The sequence below is a fragment of the Juglans microcarpa x Juglans regia genome, chromosome 3D (assembly GCF_004785595.1).
Source record: "Juglans microcarpa x Juglans regia isolate MS1-56 chromosome 3D, Jm3101_v1.0, whole genome shotgun sequence".
Classification (NCBI taxonomy): Eukaryota; Viridiplantae; Streptophyta; class Magnoliopsida; order Fagales; family Juglandaceae; genus Juglans; species Juglans microcarpa x Juglans regia.
In genome coordinates this window covers 9,875,743-9,893,065 of record NC_054598.1, presented here as the reverse complement: position 1 = coordinate 9,893,065, position 17,323 = coordinate 9,875,743, and the positions used below count along the sequence as shown (strand labels likewise).

The 17,323-nt window shown below is 37.9% G+C and overlaps 1 protein-coding gene and 1 non-coding gene across 3 annotated transcripts; both read right to left on the bottom strand.

Moving 5' to 3' along the window:
- Window positions 1-1,107: 1,107 nt before the first annotated feature.
- Window positions 1,108-5,016, bottom strand: LOC121254419 (protein NSP-INTERACTING KINASE 1-like). Of its 2 annotated transcripts, XM_041154466.1 has the most exons (12): window positions 4,700-5,016; window positions 4,444-4,624; window positions 4,230-4,362; window positions 4,009-4,080; window positions 3,781-3,924; window positions 3,587-3,658; window positions 3,419-3,478; window positions 3,231-3,325; window positions 2,778-2,927; window positions 2,334-2,675; window positions 1,755-2,134; window positions 1,108-1,647 (listed from the first exon to the last, which is right to left on the bottom strand). In XM_041154466.1, the coding sequence occupies exons 2-12, from the start codon at window positions 4,541-4,543 to the stop codon at window positions 1,327-1,329; spliced, it is 1,869 nt and encodes a 622-aa protein (XP_041010400.1). In that variant the 5' UTR covers window positions 4,544-4,624; window positions 4,700-5,016; the 3' UTR covers window positions 1,108-1,326. The 2 variants fall into 2 exon arrangements, with proteins under 2 accessions (XP_041010400.1, XP_041010398.1); XM_041154464.1 differs by having other exon boundaries at window positions 4,444-5,016.
- A 6,992-nt stretch (window positions 5,017-12,008) lies between these two features.
- Window positions 12,009-12,080, bottom strand: TRNAH-GUG. Its single transcript has one exon. It is a non-coding gene; the product is annotated as a tRNA-His (tRNA).
- Window positions 12,081-17,323: the final 5,243 nt, after the last annotated feature.

Sequence of the window (17,323 nt, the reverse complement as noted above, 5' to 3'; positions counted from 1 at the left end):
CAAGGAAATATCAGCATCGCACCCTGATATAGAGTATTTCCATGTTCAGGTTAAATTACCCTTCATAACTAAGTTTGATACCCTGTAACTTGTTTAATCAAGGTAATTAGAACTACTGAAAACCTGCAATTTAGAGTCAATATTGGGCAGTCAGATGGAAAATCCACGTGGTAGGCTACACGAGGAGAAGATATGTCCATGAATTTCCTGAATATGGCCATGGCAAATTGCAATGCAAGTTTCATTTCTTCGCAATTTGATCTTACCTTGTGTTTAGACGAAGAGTTTAAAAGATAAAGAGAATTTTTAAAATTAAAGAATTTAAAAAGTGATGCAATCAATCCCATCAAGGTCTATGTTGACTGTTCAACCGGGATTAGTTTTCTCGGACACCTGGTGCCAATAAAAGAAAAATATTTTGATTGTTCGGAAGAGTATATTTAGAAAGTTAAAAATGACTATTACAACCATGGTTAAAACCGATAGTAATAGTAGTTGCAATGACTTGATCATGCATTTAGCATGATATCGTGGTGTTGATGGCAGCGGCGGCAACGGTAGCTATCGCAAGTGGTGGCAACAATTAAGGTGGTGGTGTTGATGCTAGTAGCAATGATTGTTTTGTTTGTGTGAGGGCGACAAAGGCAACAAGGGTATTAATGACAACAATAATAGCTTTGTCTATGAAATTCAAACTTGGCATGTTGATGCTTGAAAATCCTCCTAGGAACAATGTTTTATATAATATTTTTTTGAAATAAATAAATAAAATTTCAGTAACCTAATGTTAGACCGAACAATCCGGTCATCATCATCACAAATTGTGGACACAATACATGTTTACCAGTCGCCAGATAAGTAAAATGATCTAAATATTCCATGTTTTATATTGAATGGATACCATCCATTTCATTTGAGAGGGTATTGTTTTCAACTCTTCTCTTGCGTATCTATACTTACATAGTAACGTAGCTATACTTGTATATATATATATATATATATATATTTATGTATATATATAGTAACGTAGCTTTTATGTCATCCAAGAAAGCAAACTATAACAGTTGAATATTGGAGTTTTACAAGTTCAAGACCCTCAGCATGGCATTTGCTCGAAAAAATTTCTTCACTCGGCTTAAACCAAAGGACATGTAACACGTCAGTTATTTCAGATCACATTCTGTACAGTCAGAAATGAACAAGACTCTTAAAAGGCTTCAATGATTCTAATATACAACCGACACATTTCGACAGGGATTGTTTGTTTTTTCACACAGATTCTTGGCAACGGATTGTTCTATTGATTTCTCCTTTCATACTTTTATGTCACCGGGGTCCAGAGAGCTCCATTGCTTGAGCAAGCAGGGAAGAGTCATCAGTAAGATCCGAGTATCGCTCTGAAGAGGAGAATTCATTGGCTCTGCATCTTGTTGATTCAACTCTCTGTGAAGCTTCCCATTTTTCTGCAAGCCCATCTCCTTCGAGCATTCGGACCACTTCAGACATCTTCGGTCTGTGACTCGGAAGGTTTTGAGTACATAACAAAGCTACTTGAGCCATTTCTTCAAGCTCGATTCGATCATAGTTGCTTTTCAAGTCCTTGTCAACTAGCATGTCAAGCTTCTTTTCCTGATGAATTTTCTTCACCTACAATTTGTGTCATAAATCAGATATGCCTATCAAGGCAGATGGAGTTTCAAGCTAACCTTATAATGTTAAGAATGAATGAAGGAAAACTCAAGTGATTTTCTTACCCAGTCAAGCATGGCTCCTTTCTGGTTTGCTGCTTTCCCAAACTCTAGAGCTCTTTGGCCAGATATTAATTCCAGCAGAAGAATCCCAAACCCAAAAACATCTGTTTTCTCAGAGGACTGGCCTGTGGAGAGATACTCAGGAGCTATATGACCCACGGTGCCTCTGACGGCTGTTGTCACGTGTGAATCGCAGTGATCCAACAGCTTTGCCAGTCCAAAATCTCCTACCACAGCCTCGCAGTAGTCATCAAGCAATATATTTGCAGCTTTCACGTCCCTGTGAATTATCTTGGGATCACACTGCTCATGCAAGTATAGCAAACCCCTTGCAGCTCCCAAGGCAATTCTTTTCCTTGTAACCCAATCCAGGGCTGGTTTTGCTACAATGGAAAAGAAAGAAAATAGTAATGAATGTTATGTTCATGTTGGAGATAGAGGATGCAGAGATGGAAACAAAACCTGATCTGTTAGTGTAAAATTTGTAACTTGATTACACACTAACATCTTGTTCTCCTTGTAATTGTCCCTAACACAATGGACAGAGGTATAGTATAATTCTAATGCTGGAGGCTGCCCTACCTTTGAGACGAAAAGCAACACTCCCGTTCGACATGTATGGATAAACCAAAAGCCTCTCCGTGGCTGTCATACAAAATCCATAGAGCCGAAGGAGATTCCGGTGCACGGCTAGACTGATCATCTCAACTTCAGTTTGAAATTGGACCTCACCCCCAATGGCATTTCCATCTTTGAGCCTTTTCACAGCTACTACCATACCATCTTCAAGATACCCTTTATAAACATTACCGAAACCACCCTTGCCAATCAGGTTCTTGCTGCTGAAGTTGTTTGTAGCAATCTGTAGTTCTCTAAACTGAAATCTCCTCAAGTTTCCAAGGCAAAGTTGTTCATGATGTTGTTCTGAAATTGAAAGGGTTTAACAATGAGCACAAACCAATTTGATGCCATCTGTTAGTGCTTTATATGTTTGAGAAAAAAAAAAACACACATTATTTTACTAACCATAAACATCAAAGAATATTTGCTGGTTGTGCCGTTGCCTCCACCAAAAAAGGAAACCAAATCCAAGAAGTAAAAGGCAGACACAGCCTAGGCTTGAACCGAAGGCTAAGGCAATTTTCTGACCCTTAGTTGTTCCAGAAGGTTGAGTCTCTAAAGAATAGAGAAGAAAACAGGTCAGTACTTGCACATGGGAAACTAAATTGTACATTTTCAAAACTTCATCGGAAAGAGTTGTCATCTTAAAGCAGGGGATGGCAAATATATAAATCTAAAGGGTGTAACTCGATCATGAACTTAAAACAAAAGTTAAGAAGGTTATAAACTAGTAACAAAGAAAGGGAGAAACAAAGGCAAAGACGAAATAAAAGATAAAGAACAGAAAAACGTCAAACATGTGTTCAATTAGTTATCAATAAATTGAACAAATCTACAAAAAAGTGAGAAGCTTGTTACTTTGTAAATTATTCGAGGTAAAAGAAGGCAGCAGCGATGTCGTTCCAGAACACTCCTCACTTCGGGTGGCACATATCAAAGGGTTTCCAGCAACACTGTCAGTCAAAAGATGAACAAATAATTAAACCAAAAAAAAAAAAAGTTGAAAGTTTTGAAGAGAGAAAAGGAACATTTTAGGAGGGACTTACCTGAATGACTTAACGTGAAACTTGGGTACGGGACCACTCAAATTGTTATAAGACAGATCCCTAAAACATCAAGCAAACCACATAAACCATGTTCTCATGTCTAATCATGTAAATTGAATGATAGAAGTAAAAAATGAATGCGAAAGGAAAAGGTTTGAAGAGAATTACAGAAAAGAAAGCTGGGTCACGTTAGCCAAAGTTGAAGGAATTGCTCCAGAGAGACTGTTATTGTTTAGCCTCCTGATCAAAATTGAAATCCCACTATCAGATTTATATGTGTGACACTTAAGTTTGTGTAAATTAATCCCAAGATTCCCAGGTTGGATTCAGGTTTAAGAACAAGATTTTACGATTTAACTTACAGGTATTGAAGGCTTTTCATGTGGTATAGAGTATTGGGAACTTGACCAGTGAAGAAGTTATTAGAAAGATCAAGTGTTTGAAGCTTTTGAAGTCTCCCAAGCTCAGTGGGGATTCTTCCTGATATATTGTTGTTCTGCAGGAGCCTGCAAGAAAAACTCCTCGAATAAGACTTTATATGCAGAATATATCAACACTTCCTTAGTATTTGCTTACTTGGTTTTACTTACACAATCTGGAGATTTGTCAAGTTGGCGATGGCTGGTGACAGAGTACCGGACAAGCTCTGGCTTGGAGTTCCTCTGCAGCAAAACCAATTCAAATAACTAAAAGACAATATATTTTGAGGATTTTTTTCTGAGAGAATATCCATTTTCTTAGTTTGTACACAGCCTATTCCAAGTTCCAAGTTCCAAACTACTTGCTAGGTCTGATATATTTTTGTACTTACAGGCCAATGACCAAACCATCAGGAGAGCAGGTGACCATAGCCCAACTACATGGATCCACAGCTGTCTCATCCCAATTATCAAGAACATTGTGAGGATCCTCCAGAGAGTCTCTGATGCCCATCAAAGCTTGAACTACAAGATTTATAAGTAATATAAAGGACCATTCAGTCTTTCACCGCTGCGGTTTAAAACATGAGAAAGAGTCTCATTTACCTTCATAGTTGACACCTTTGGGAGAAAGCAAGCCAGTTGCTGAAGTCCATAAGCATAACAAAGCCACAAAACACAAAACAGCATCCTCTCTCCTTTCCATTGAATGGAAAGCTCAAAAGACTAGAAGCCCAGATGCCAAAATCAGCTCTCTTTTTTCCTTTTTTATGTAGTAAGTAAGGAGCTGGTAGGAGCGGTTAGAACAATTAAACAAGACCAATCTTTAACTGATTTTGTTTTTGTTGCATGTAATACTTACATCAGAACTGAACCAGTACAATTCCATACTCTTTTTCATACCAGCAATCCACTGAGTCACACCTTCTCTCAGACCAAAACCAGTGAAGTTTGGTAGTAAAAAGACTAAAGAGAAACTAACGTGCGTGCCACTGGTTCAGCAAAAGTTGAAAAGAATATATAAAAGCTAAGAGCCACATTACCCAAATCCAGATAAATGCAAAAGATGATTTCAAAAAGAAAATGTCTTCAATCATCCACCATTTTTAATTTGAAAAGGAAAAGGTGCTTGAGACTTCCATTCACCATTGCCTGAATTTAAAATGCGAAGGGAATAAAGTATTAACCAAACTGAACACGGTGGAATGTATTAGTTATGGTGGGAGAATTTGGAAGAGAATTTACTTTGTGGGTCAGTCGGTTTTGCTGTCAGCTAGAGAGAGACTGTCTAAATCACGTGTTGGGATTGCTTTGGTATTCAAGCTCCTACTGTGGGCTCTGATTATCCAACATTCCCTGAGGTTGGCCATTATGTTATAGTACATACTACAAATTCCTCTCTTTTTTTTACTTTTTTTTTTTTTTTTTGGGGGGGGTGGTTTTGATATCTAAGTGAGAATCTCGAGGTATTGAAGTTGTGAGATTGATGATGGAATGGCTACTCCTCGGATCTAGGTTGTGCCAACGATTTCTCCATATTTTCAAGCTGTAAAACTCTAGCAATATCTAGCTTGGGTTTGCTTTATCGATTCTAAAAACACTCACGGTCCATTCCAAAAAAAAAAAAAAACACTCACGGTCTCCACATTCACCTGACACAGTTCATCCAATAAATACTCAAAAGCAGGAAACTGCTCTGGAGAAACAATAAATAAATAAAGCAGTAAACTTTAAAAAGCAAAAGACGCTCTCTCTGTAAATACGAGATGAGTCTGTAGTTTGTACCATATATTTTGGTGGGTCCTAAATACCAGGTGAGATATCGGCCGTCCATTTATAATTCTATTCCGATGACACGAAGAACCAACGGTAGTACTCTTTGCTAGAAAGCAACGTTATATAGAGTGCCTAATTAACACCGGAGTGGAATGTGTGGGCCCAGTCTTTGTCATGGCCGGGGGGCCCCACTCAAGCAAATTACATGGGCACCACCCTGATTATGGGCATAGGTTTTGTAATTGTACATAGGTGCACGTGTAATGTAGTCCCCACAGCATTGTTGACCTGGTGTTTCTAACGTTTCTTTTGGACCGAACGATTTGCTTATGGTGCTTTTACAATCATCATCAGGGCAAGTAAAGTTGATCACATGGCTGTCATTTGTGATCGGACACAAAGTTACTTAAGGGTGGATTAGCACTGAATAAAGGCATTTACGTTAAAAGCAGTTTTACGTGTGTTTGGACACAGACATTTTAATGCCCCGTGTCGAGGTTAGGGAAAATCAGAAGTAAAGTGGTGCTATTCTGCCGCTTGCACGTGTCCACTCAATGTGCCCACCTAGTACAAATTTTACTTTTTCTATTTTTTTCCTTTTCATTTCAAACATTTTTTAAATATGTTTAAACATTTTTAAAAAATAAAAAAAAATACAAATACATTAATAGTCAATTTTTTAACTATTAAAAAAATTTTAAAAAAAAATTAAATACACGAACGATCAAAATAAGAGAGTAAATTGAGAAGGCATAGTAGTATTATTCATCAAAAGTAAGGCTGTGGAAACTCCAATATTGTCTTTGCTGGTCTCTCCTAGCTTGACCAATCATCTAAGTGGCTAATCTGAACCAATCATCTTGGTTTTTGTTACTTCAGATTTCAAGTGAGATGAAGAAGATCCATTAAAACCGGCTTGTAAATTCACAATCAGAGTTTTTAATCTCCTTGCCCTCCCCATAATAGTGCCCATATATGATATATCCCTTGTTTATTGATAATCTGAAGTACACGACACAAAACTATTCAGCAATCCACTAATCCATTGATAACCAAAGCATTTTGGGTCACTAGTTGGGTAAATCCACAGTCCTCCCTTCCTTTCACAGACCAACAAGGCAACAACCAGTAAGCCTTTCCACTTTGTGGATTCTTTTACTTTTTACAACCTTGATGTAGATATATGGTGACTGGTGTCGCTTCTTGTCCAACTTCAGTACTTGCTTTTGTTCCTGTCATGCACTAATTAGCTACTTTTAGCCCTTTCACTCTTCCTTTTCTTTATTAACAACTCGTACTGCCCCAGTAAGCAAAGGCAAAGGCAAAGCAAAGGAAATTTCCGATCAAGGTCTTTGAGTCAAAAGGGAGTCAAACAAAGTGGTGGGGAGAAAGAGAAGTTGGGAGTGGGGTTAAAGGGAAGTTTGACCATAATCTTAATGAAGATATATGAATGTATGAATGCCCTAAGAAGGGGAGGTTCCCAAATGAGTAGGAAATAATTGCTCTTTTTAACTAACTTGGTGTTTATGTTTGGATATGGAGTAAGCCAGGAAGAGGAGACGCTATGTTGAACAATTTGTACCGCCCACATGATTTTGTCTTTGGGACTGTCCCTTGAAAGAAGGAACGTCTAAAGTCTTTCAAAAATAGTTTGACTCTCCCTGACCCCACTCCCAAAAAGAGAAAAGAGAGAGAAATCACATGCAGTCTTGTTCAATGTTCAGCCCTGTATTTCTTCCCTGCCTCCCCCACTGTGGTTTTGTACTCGATGTAGTTTATCCAGTGAAACTGATATCATGTATCAAACTATAGCAGTAGTATAGCTCGATCTTTTTCCACACAGCATATGATGCTCTCACGGGTTGGATTCATGATCACTCGAGTTTGAATGTTCTTGCTTTAAGGAATTTCTTTTTTGAAAATAACAAATCAAAAGCATACCTGCAGCTTTGAAAATAAACCTCTAGCTAGTGACTCTTTCCCAAAATCTGCAGTGGGTGGCAATTGCTCATGAATGCGTGCAGCTAGTTTGAGTATCTTTTGCTATATCTAAACAACCTTTTTTTTATGTTCAAATTAATTAGACCTGGCCACATGAGTTGCCTAAAAATCGTGCTGATGATCAGTTGCAATTACTACAACATATATATCAGTACAAGCTCCATTGTTGATGAAGTGGGTTTACAGATATTATAATTTATGGAAAGAAAACGAAGGAGAAGATAGGATCTTCCCCAACATAAGGCCACTAACGAATAAAATAAAGTACCATTTTTAGTAGCCTAAACAAAAAGGTCTCTTTTCTGAAAGACAGATATGGAATACAATAGACAACAGAACGATGGATACGTTCTCTCTTCATAAAGGACAGCACAGAACTTCCTTTTCAAAAGGTGCCTTAAAAAAAGCTTAGGATACCACACACGTAAGACCCCAGCTTCTCTTTCTTTCTGTAGTGCATACACCACCTTCGCAGTCTCTCCACATTCCTGATACAACCCAATAAAACTAGCAGCTGAAAGCGAGTACTATTTCCTCTCTCTTTCTCTCTCTCTTGTACACAGATGATATGTTTGGTAATGTTTGGAAATATTTTCAAAATAATTAATTATATATTATATTTATTAATAATAATTTTGGGTTAATTTTGGAAGTTGTGAATTATTTTGGAAAAAGAAAATATGTGGAAAGTTTATAAGGTTTATTATATATATTTTGGGTCTATATTCGCATCTTTAGTCATTCACTGGCTTAGTGGTATTGAAAACCTTTTATTAGGATCTCACTACAAGAAATTCAGTCTTTTTTAATGCTACAAATTTGCCACTAAAAGCTCAAAAAATACTGCAAAAAGAGACCTTATATTAGATCCTCGATCTGTTTATTCTGCAGAGAACATATTTCTAATCTCTTGGTTGAATAGTAAAATTTAAGGGTATTCGGGGTCTAATTTCGTGTGTACATAATGCAATTAGACAAATAGACTTGTTTTGGACTTCATTATATCTTGGAGGCAAATTCATTTGTAACCCATGTGAATACCGTTATTGGTGGGGGCGACTATTATCAATCTTAAAGAAAGTAACATTTGTAACGTACTTTGAAGCAAACTTTTTTCTCACTATTTTTTGTTTTTCAACCCCTTTTGCACCAATAGGTAATTGGTACTGGTATTATTTGTTGATAATTCGTTGAAAATTATGAATGAAGTCATATTATTTATTGTAAATTTGTTACATTGTAATTAATGAATAAACCATCTTTTATTTTCTAAACTAAGAGTACTGTTTGGGATGGGAGAAGTCGTGGGAGAGAAATGGTGAATTTAAAAGGGTTGAAACTAGTTGAAATATACAGAAGATTGTTAACAATTGCATAGTGCCATGATCAGGAGAGGATCTAAAGTGAACCCTTTTACTGTGAAGTTCAAATCCATGTTATGTTTCTCTAATGTTTTTTTGGGTTAATTCATGAATAATAGAAAACAAACCTGTCCTGTGAACCTAGCCATCAATCTCTATTTCTCTATCCGTGACATGACTAATCACCCATTCTATCTCAATAATGTGATTTAACATCTTTTAATTAGAATCACAGAAAAAAACTTCAAAAAAAATAAATAAATAAATAAGTGTAAGCATCAACTAAGAAGACAAAGGTCATCTAAAGTATATAGAAAATGGACCAAAAAACCAGACACTATATCAGATCCCGTTGAACAGCTGGAACTAAGGAATAACGACTTCATCACGGGGATAAGATAATACACACACTGGCATCCATCCATACACATACACTGTTCTAACTTCTAACTCCATTGTTGGAGATATTTTTTGGAACAGATTTTCTGATGCAAAGAGCAAGTCCTGAAAATAATAAAGCATTTCCCAGTTGCATGATGAGCCAAGACCACTCATGTCATGTGGGTACATGCATGTTGCTTGTAGCTGACATACATACCAATGCTTTGCACTCGATGATAATAAAGAAATGAAATCAACTGTTGGAGATGAATGGAGAGGAATTGGATCCTTTCCAAAAGTGATAATGGATCCTATAAATATTGTAACAGATCGATGCCGTTCATGTACGTGCACCATTCCTCCCCAATAACCAAAAGTTTCTTTCCGTGGATGAGAATTTCCGAGTGTTGAACCTTGAAATAAAATCAATATTTTAAATATCGTACCGGATGTCGTACCGGTCAAGGCATTAAAATAAAATATTTCGGTATTGGTACTGTACCGTTTCGAAATAGTTGATATATGAATAAATTATATATATAAATATATATATAAATTATATTCTAAAATAATAATCTATATATGAATAAATTATATATAAATATTGTTAGAATGCACAGCAGAAAAGTACCTCAAGCTCAACTTAAAGAATTACTCCACAAGTTTTTCCAGATTGATAAACTCCAAGCGTTTTCTCTTAGTGGCGAAAGTGTACTACGTAGTATGGAACTAGAGTAACACTTAATCAATCCACAGTCTAAGTATTTTTATCAAGAGAGAACAAAAAGAGAGTTTTTTTCTATTTTTCAGATGGTGCCAAAAACACAATTGAGGAGGACTATATAGTCCTCCTATGCACGGCTGGCCTTAAAAGCCAGCCTTTAATTGTGTCATGGAACGGCAATAATGCATGGCTTTAAGCCATGCATTACAAGCAGGAGGGGGTCAGCCCCACATGGGCGCCCCTCTATCTAATAAATATATATATATATAAATTATAAATAGCTTAATCTGAATTGAGGGTCAAAAAATAAGTTTGTAGTTTGAAAAAATGAAAAAAAAAATTAAAGACCGAAATACAAGCCAGTACAGGCCGAAATATAGGTCGATATGGCCAGTATTTGAGTGGGTACGAAATGTATATGATACATGTACCGGCTCAGTAGCCGGTACTGCAAATATCGACTGTAGTGACCGGTACGGTACGAGATTAAAAATACTCTAGAAAACAATGAGAGCCCACAAATAAAAAATTCAAGCAATTTCAACTTCTTGTTTTATACCGAATGGTAGGACGTGAAACACATATGTTCTTCTTGATGACAATATCTTCAACACGTACGATGCCAAAACAGCAAGTTCTTCACCACATATAAAAAATGAACACAAAAAAGAACAAGAAAACTGCTTAATTAATGTGGCCAGTTATTTCTTGGGGAAATGATTATTTCCTGTCGAAATGAATCTATTTTAGTTATAAATAATCATTCTCATCGCAAATAATCCGTCACAAATACTCGTTTTTTCTTATTGCGTACCATGAAATGATCTTGTATTTTGGAAACTTCATAGAACATACAGGATACACATTTGACATTTCAAAAGAAGGCCTCCTAACTATAGTCCTGACTCCTCATCCATGGACTGCAGCAAGAAAACTCTGTATCTTGCTTAAAACTGTTTCCTTTCTGGGATAATTCTTTGTTGGCAAATAGCAAAAAGAGTATGAATTTGATGGTGTACTCTTTTGAGTTTTGAGTAGAGTAATCCAAAAGAAATTTTACTCTGCAACCCGTGGTCCAGGACTCGATTTATTTTCAGCTCACCAAGTCTGCTTAGAGCCTGGCATTGATTCAAACCAAGCAAAAACATAAGTAAAAGATTTCAAAAGCTAGCTAAATTGCCATATTGTGTGTGTAAATGAAGAAACAAACACTCTCCTCCCAGGTCCCCTCACTTCAGGCTGGGGAAACCACATTACTCTTCACAGACCAAAAACATCTTGCATTCACATTTCACAGCACTTCCTAGTGAAAGTAAAAGTAGCATAGACTTGTGTTGTCTATTCCCAGAAAGTAAAAAATGAAAGCAGTTCAGACTCATCAGACTTTGTGTGAAATCTGCCCTTCAAGTTTTCTCTTTATCTCCTGGCCTACTCTCACCTTGGTGGGCTTAGTTCAACAGCAAAAAATACCCAAGTAGGCCACTTGACTTGGTAGCTCCAGCAGGCAAAATCTATCATGAAAGATACTCCTACTTTTTGAAAAAGAAAAACAAGACTTACCGAATATGATAGAGAGATACTGACAAAATTCTATCTGGGAAAAAAATGCAGAGAGCAAAGCCATCAGTCATATATAAACAAGATCTTTGATTCTCCAAGAAAAGTCTGGAACAGGAACTGCAGTATACTGTATATAATTTTGGAAGCTGAGAGTTTTGATCCTATTTACTCTTATATATTGTTATTAAATACCAATTAAGTAATACATTAATTGAATCAAGATTACCAAATGAAAATCCTTATACCTAATCAAGTTAGTTTTCCTATCGTATATCTTTTTTGGTTTGGGAGGAAGTCGATAGAGAGAGCTGCAAAAAAAACGAACGATTTGTTTTAAAAGATTTAAATTAGAAAAAGCTTGAATGGTTTGTGGCTGCTGGGATTCGAGCCCAGGTCTCTACGGCCACAACGTAGAATTCTTACCACTAAACTACAGCCACACCGTTTGATTTGTGCTGTAAATTTTATTTATAACTAAGACTACTAGCTGGCATCCACGCCACGCCCCATTCGATGGGTATTGGGCGTCAAATAGTATATAGATGACAGTTTTTAACAATGTTTTAAATATTGTACCGGATGTTGAACCAGTCAAGACATTGGAATGAAATAAATATTTTAGTATCGGTATCGTTTCAAGATAGCGTTTCGGGATAGTCGATATATAAATAAATTATATATATATATATAAATTATATTCTAAAATAATAGTCTATATATAAATAAATTATATTTAAATACATATATATATAAATTATAAATAGTCTAGTCTGAATTGGGGATTAAAAAATAAGCTTGTATTTTGAAAAAATGAAAAAAAAATCCCGAAATATCGACCGGTACAAGCCGAAATTGAGGCCGGTACGGTTGGTATCGGCCGGTACTACCGGTATTTGGGCCGGTACGAAATTTGAAACACTAGTTTTTAATCCAATCAAAAATTACAGAAAAAGGAAAAAAAAAATTAAGAATACCCAGTGTCACATGTCAACCAAATAGGCTTAGAAAACATGGTGCATCTTTCCGTACGTACGTTGGCTCAGCAGACCAATCCCAACAGTATACCAAGATGTCGCTTGAATAGAATAGAAGATTATTATGATGGCTAGCTAAATAGCGGAAGCACTAAAGATTGAGATTGAGATTGAGATTGAGATTGAGATTGAGGAAAATACAAATAAAGATACACTCCTGAGATTAAGTTAAGAATACCCAGTGTCACAACCAAATGGGCTTAGAATACATAGTGCATCTTTCGGTATGTTGGCTCGACACTCGACAGGCCAACCCCAACAGTGAACCAAGATGTGGGAGACCACTAGACCTCAAATTTAATCTGCAACTTGTGACCTTTATATTGCGGATGCCTAGCTACTTTGGGCTCCTAATGTTGGGACCTCGTGGCAGCGTCGCCAAACAACTTGCCACTTCTACTGAAGTTGTCCCCTTTACCTTCACAAATGTTTTGGACATCGTCAACAAAACTGGTCTGGTTTATTTCAGACAGCAGCACTCTCTTTCACAGAAGGTAAGTACGCACGTACGCGTTTTGCATAATCTCTCTCTTTCCTTTTCTTTCTCGTTTGAGGGTGCATATTGATGAACGGGAAAGCTTCCAAACATGTTTAATTCCTAAGCTTCAACATAACACAGAAGATGCATGTTTCCCAAGCTTCAACATGTAGTATCATTATGCGCAAGAAAACAAACAGCAGGTGTTGGCTCATATCGCAAGAGAGAGAACCTCTAGCTTCTCTCTAAACACTTCCTCACTCTGAAAACCACCCCCTCACTTCATTCCTTCCTTCAGTTTGTGTTTTGCTTCTTTTTTCTGTGTTTTTCAAGTCTAATCAGGGAGGAATACTCTCCTGTAGTCCAATCTCTACATCTTGTTTGGTCTTGTTTCTCCTTCTAGATGCCTGAGAAAATCCACAAAACCCCTGCTACTCATTAACCTGACCCAACCTTTTCTAGATCTCCGTTCGAAATGGTTTTCATGTGATGCGTTTTAGAGATGGGTGGCCGGTGGTGTCGAGTTGTGGGCGCAGCCGATGTGTGTGCGAAACTGGTGCTGGGCAAGACGGATGGTGGTGGAAATGGTCGTTGCTCGTGCAGCGGATGACCGGTGTTTGTGCGAAGGTGGAGGGGATCAACATGAGCAGATAGGCCGCCTGCGCAGATGGTGGCGGTAGGAGCAGATCGACGCGGCCAAGAGGGATGGTCGTAGTGCGGGGGGAGCGAGGTGCTCATGTGGTGCTGTTGGTAGGTGGTGGGGAGAATCACCGGTGCTCGCGCGGAGTTGAGTGTCTTGTTGATGCTCGGATGGAGCCGGTGCGAAGGTAGAGGGGGGTACGAGGCTGCGAAGGCAGCATATGGCAGCAGGAAAAAGGAAAAAAAAAAAAGAAAAAGGAGGGGTGGCGAGACATGTTAGAGATGAAACCCTAGGGGCAGTCTTGTGTTTTTTGTTTTTTGCACAGTGTATCTCTACTTTTTGCATGTTTTTTTTCAGTGTTTGTTAGTGTTTTTCTCTGCTTATTAATAAAAGAAATAGGCTATTGGACTTGGTGTCCATAGCAGTTGAGTCCCGTTCTTCCTTTGGGAGGAGACGGAGTGATAGTACTCCTCCTCCTAGGGAGGACGGGGGATGATAGTGCTTCTCTTTTTTGGAGAGAAGTCGGTTAGTTCTGTTCTTACAGAGCGTTATTTTCTCAGACAAGTTGGAAGGTTTGTTCGGAGAGAGTTTATAGAAGTTTAGACAATGTCCGTCACAAAGAAATTTGTGTTCGGGGGTATTCCAGAGCAGATGCGTAGGTTGGCTTGTAATCTGAATTTTTCCTGTATTGATAAGTCACAATTATAACTTCGGTTTCATTAATGCAATGAAGTCTATTTCAAAAAAAAAAAGACATGCAGTATCATTGGTATTTAACCAACCAACATAAAAATCCGTCCAAATAAGTTGGTTGGTTTAATTTTTTTCCCCTTGCCTTCTCCTCGTGTGTCTCGTATATAGGGTATGGTTACAGATAATGCTAAACGGGGGGACAGAATAGGGAGGCTGATGAAGTACGACCCGAGAACCAAGGAAGTGACTGTCTTGCTCAGAGGCTTCTCATTTCCAAATGGTATGGCTCTGAGCAAGGACAACTCCTTCCTCATAATTGTAGAGAGGGGCACACTCCAAGTTCTGAGGGTTGTGAAATGTTATACAAAATACACATATCAACAATGGCAAATAAAGTAAAATCAACACAATCAATAACACAACGCAAAATATATGTGGTTCGGCAAATTGCCTACGTCCACAAAGCTGCAGAAATCTTATTAATCAGAGGAGATTACAATTGCTCAGTCTCAACTTACACTCTCTAAGACTTTTTGCTCTCTAACACAATATGCACTTACTTGACAATTGTTCTCTCTCAAAATATGCTTGAGGCCATACAAGACATGTCAAAATATGACATATATATAGCACACGACGCTGTAAATCCTAACCTGGAAAAACTGTATACTTCGCTCAAGCGGCTTGTTGAGCGCATCTCGAGCGAACGACCAATCAACATTGGCTCAAGCGGGATGTCGAGCAGGTGTCTAGTGAACACTAGAGTTTGTGTCTCGCTCAAGCTCACTGTCGATCAATCTTGAGTGAACTCTCTCGAGCAGTCTTGAGCGAACTCTCTGACTTACCTCCGCTCGAGTAGTGTGGACTAGACTCCACAGTACTCAACAATTCTCCCATTCGAGACTGGTACACCCATTGTATCACTCTCTGCCTCAAACATGATATCTTCCACATGTCAACCACTGTTTCCAATCAAGCCCTATCATCTTTGTAGCTCACAGGTCCAGTCTTCAAGCTAGAAGACGCACTGAAGTCAAGCCCAACTTCAGTCTTCCACATCCACAGGACGACTCACAACTCCTACTGCACTAGGAGTATCCGGCCTCGAACCGATCTTGGCAACCTTAGCCAACTTTCCCAGGCTTTCATGAGGAACGATAAAGCTGACCCCATTTGGCTTTTTCACATGTTTCACATGATTAAACCTGCATTTTTGCACTCTTGTATTTCCCTGCACATCACTAGACCTTTATATTAAATACAAAAAGTTAGATTTCTTACCATGCGCTAAGACTAGGGGTGGCAATATGTGACAAGATCCATTAACCTAACACGAACACGACACAATAAAAAGGGGTTAGGGTTTAGCCTTAACGGGTTCGGGTCAAAACGGGTTGACCCGTTAAGACACGATTGCTTAACGGGTCACTAACGGGTCAACCCGTTATGACCTGTCAAGAAAATTGAATTTACCTTTATACCCTTAGACCTAAGATTCAAAAAATCTTAAACTACCTAACCCACTTCCTTATTCAAGTTCTAAATTTGTTTAGATCTGTGTTTTTAATTTTTTATTATATTTGAGATTGTAACATTAATATATTTACAATGTATGTTTTGTGTATTATATTTGGAATATAATTTTAATAATGAATATTATTACAAATTATGTGGATCATATTTGTCTGGATTGTAATTTTAGGCTTGTAGTTAGTTTTTTTTATTTTTTATAGATATTATTTATATCTAAATATTTATATAAAATCAATCAGGTCAAACAGGTCATATCATGTCGTATCGTGTTTGTTCAACCCATTAACGTAAGCGGGTTGAAACGGAATGGGTTGTGTCATGTCGTGTCAATTTATTTCTTATTCATTAACGGGTCATAACGGGTCGTGTCGTGTCAACCCGTTATCTTACCGTGTCGTGTTCGGGTTTGAAATTTTGACACGAAATCCTTAACGGGTCGTGTTCGTGTTGACCCATTAAGTGTAATGTACATACCTTGACACGACACGAACACAACCCGTTAACACGATTTGACACCCCTAGCTAAGACTAGCGCACCCTTAGTGATCTTCCAAGCTTGTCCATAGAACACTACTGCAAAATCGCTATCATCAAGATGTCCCACAGAGATCAAATTTTTCTTCAGTCTGGAACATGTCTGACTTGCTATAAAGTCCACACGCTCCTATTTGGAAGTGTGATATGCACATCACCTACTCCCATTACATCCAATGCCTCTCCATCTGCCTCATACATCTTCCCAAAATCACTGGTAACATAATTATATATGATTTCTTGATGTGAGGTACAATGGAACGAAGACCCTAAATCCAATACTCAATCATCAATCGGACTATGCACTACAAGAAGTAAGGCATCATGAATTTCTTCTGCCACAACGTTCACAGCATCATCCTCAACACTTTCTTGATTTCTGTAGTTTCTCTTGATGTGGCCCGGCTTGCCACAAGTCCAACACATGATCTGCTGCCCAGATCTCATCTTTCTCTTCTCTCTGCTCTTGGAGTTTGACCTGCCATATCTTCTGTCCATATTGTCAACAATCAGGATAGATCTTGAACCTGAGGACTCACCCAATTCTCTCCTACATACATCTTCAACAAATAACATGTCACGTATATCGTCGTAGTTTACTTTCATCTTGCCAGCTGAACTACTCATAGCCATCTTTATAGCCTCCCAACTATTTGGCAACGATGTCAACAGAATCAACGCTCTTATCTCATCATCAAACTCAATCTCTATAAAAGACAATTGGTTTGTGATCGTATTGAATTCATTTAAGTGTTAGGCAATAGACATACA

What these genes read in the sequence shown, in the direction of transcription:
- LOC121254419 (XM_041154464.1), bottom strand. Translation starts at nt 4,543, where the DNA reads ATGGAAAGGAGAGAGGATGCTGTTTTGTGTTTTGTGGCTTTGTTATGC. An exon ending in TTTCACGTTAAGTCATTCAG is followed by an intron (nt 3,326 to 3,418) that starts GTAAGTCCCTCC and finishes TTTGACTGACAG; the next exon opens with TGTTGCTGGAAACCCTTTGA. An exon ending in AAGGAGCCATGCTTGACTGG is followed by an intron (nt 1,648 to 1,754) that starts GTAAGAAAATCA and finishes CACAAATTGTAG; the next exon opens with GTGAAGAAAATTCATCAGGA.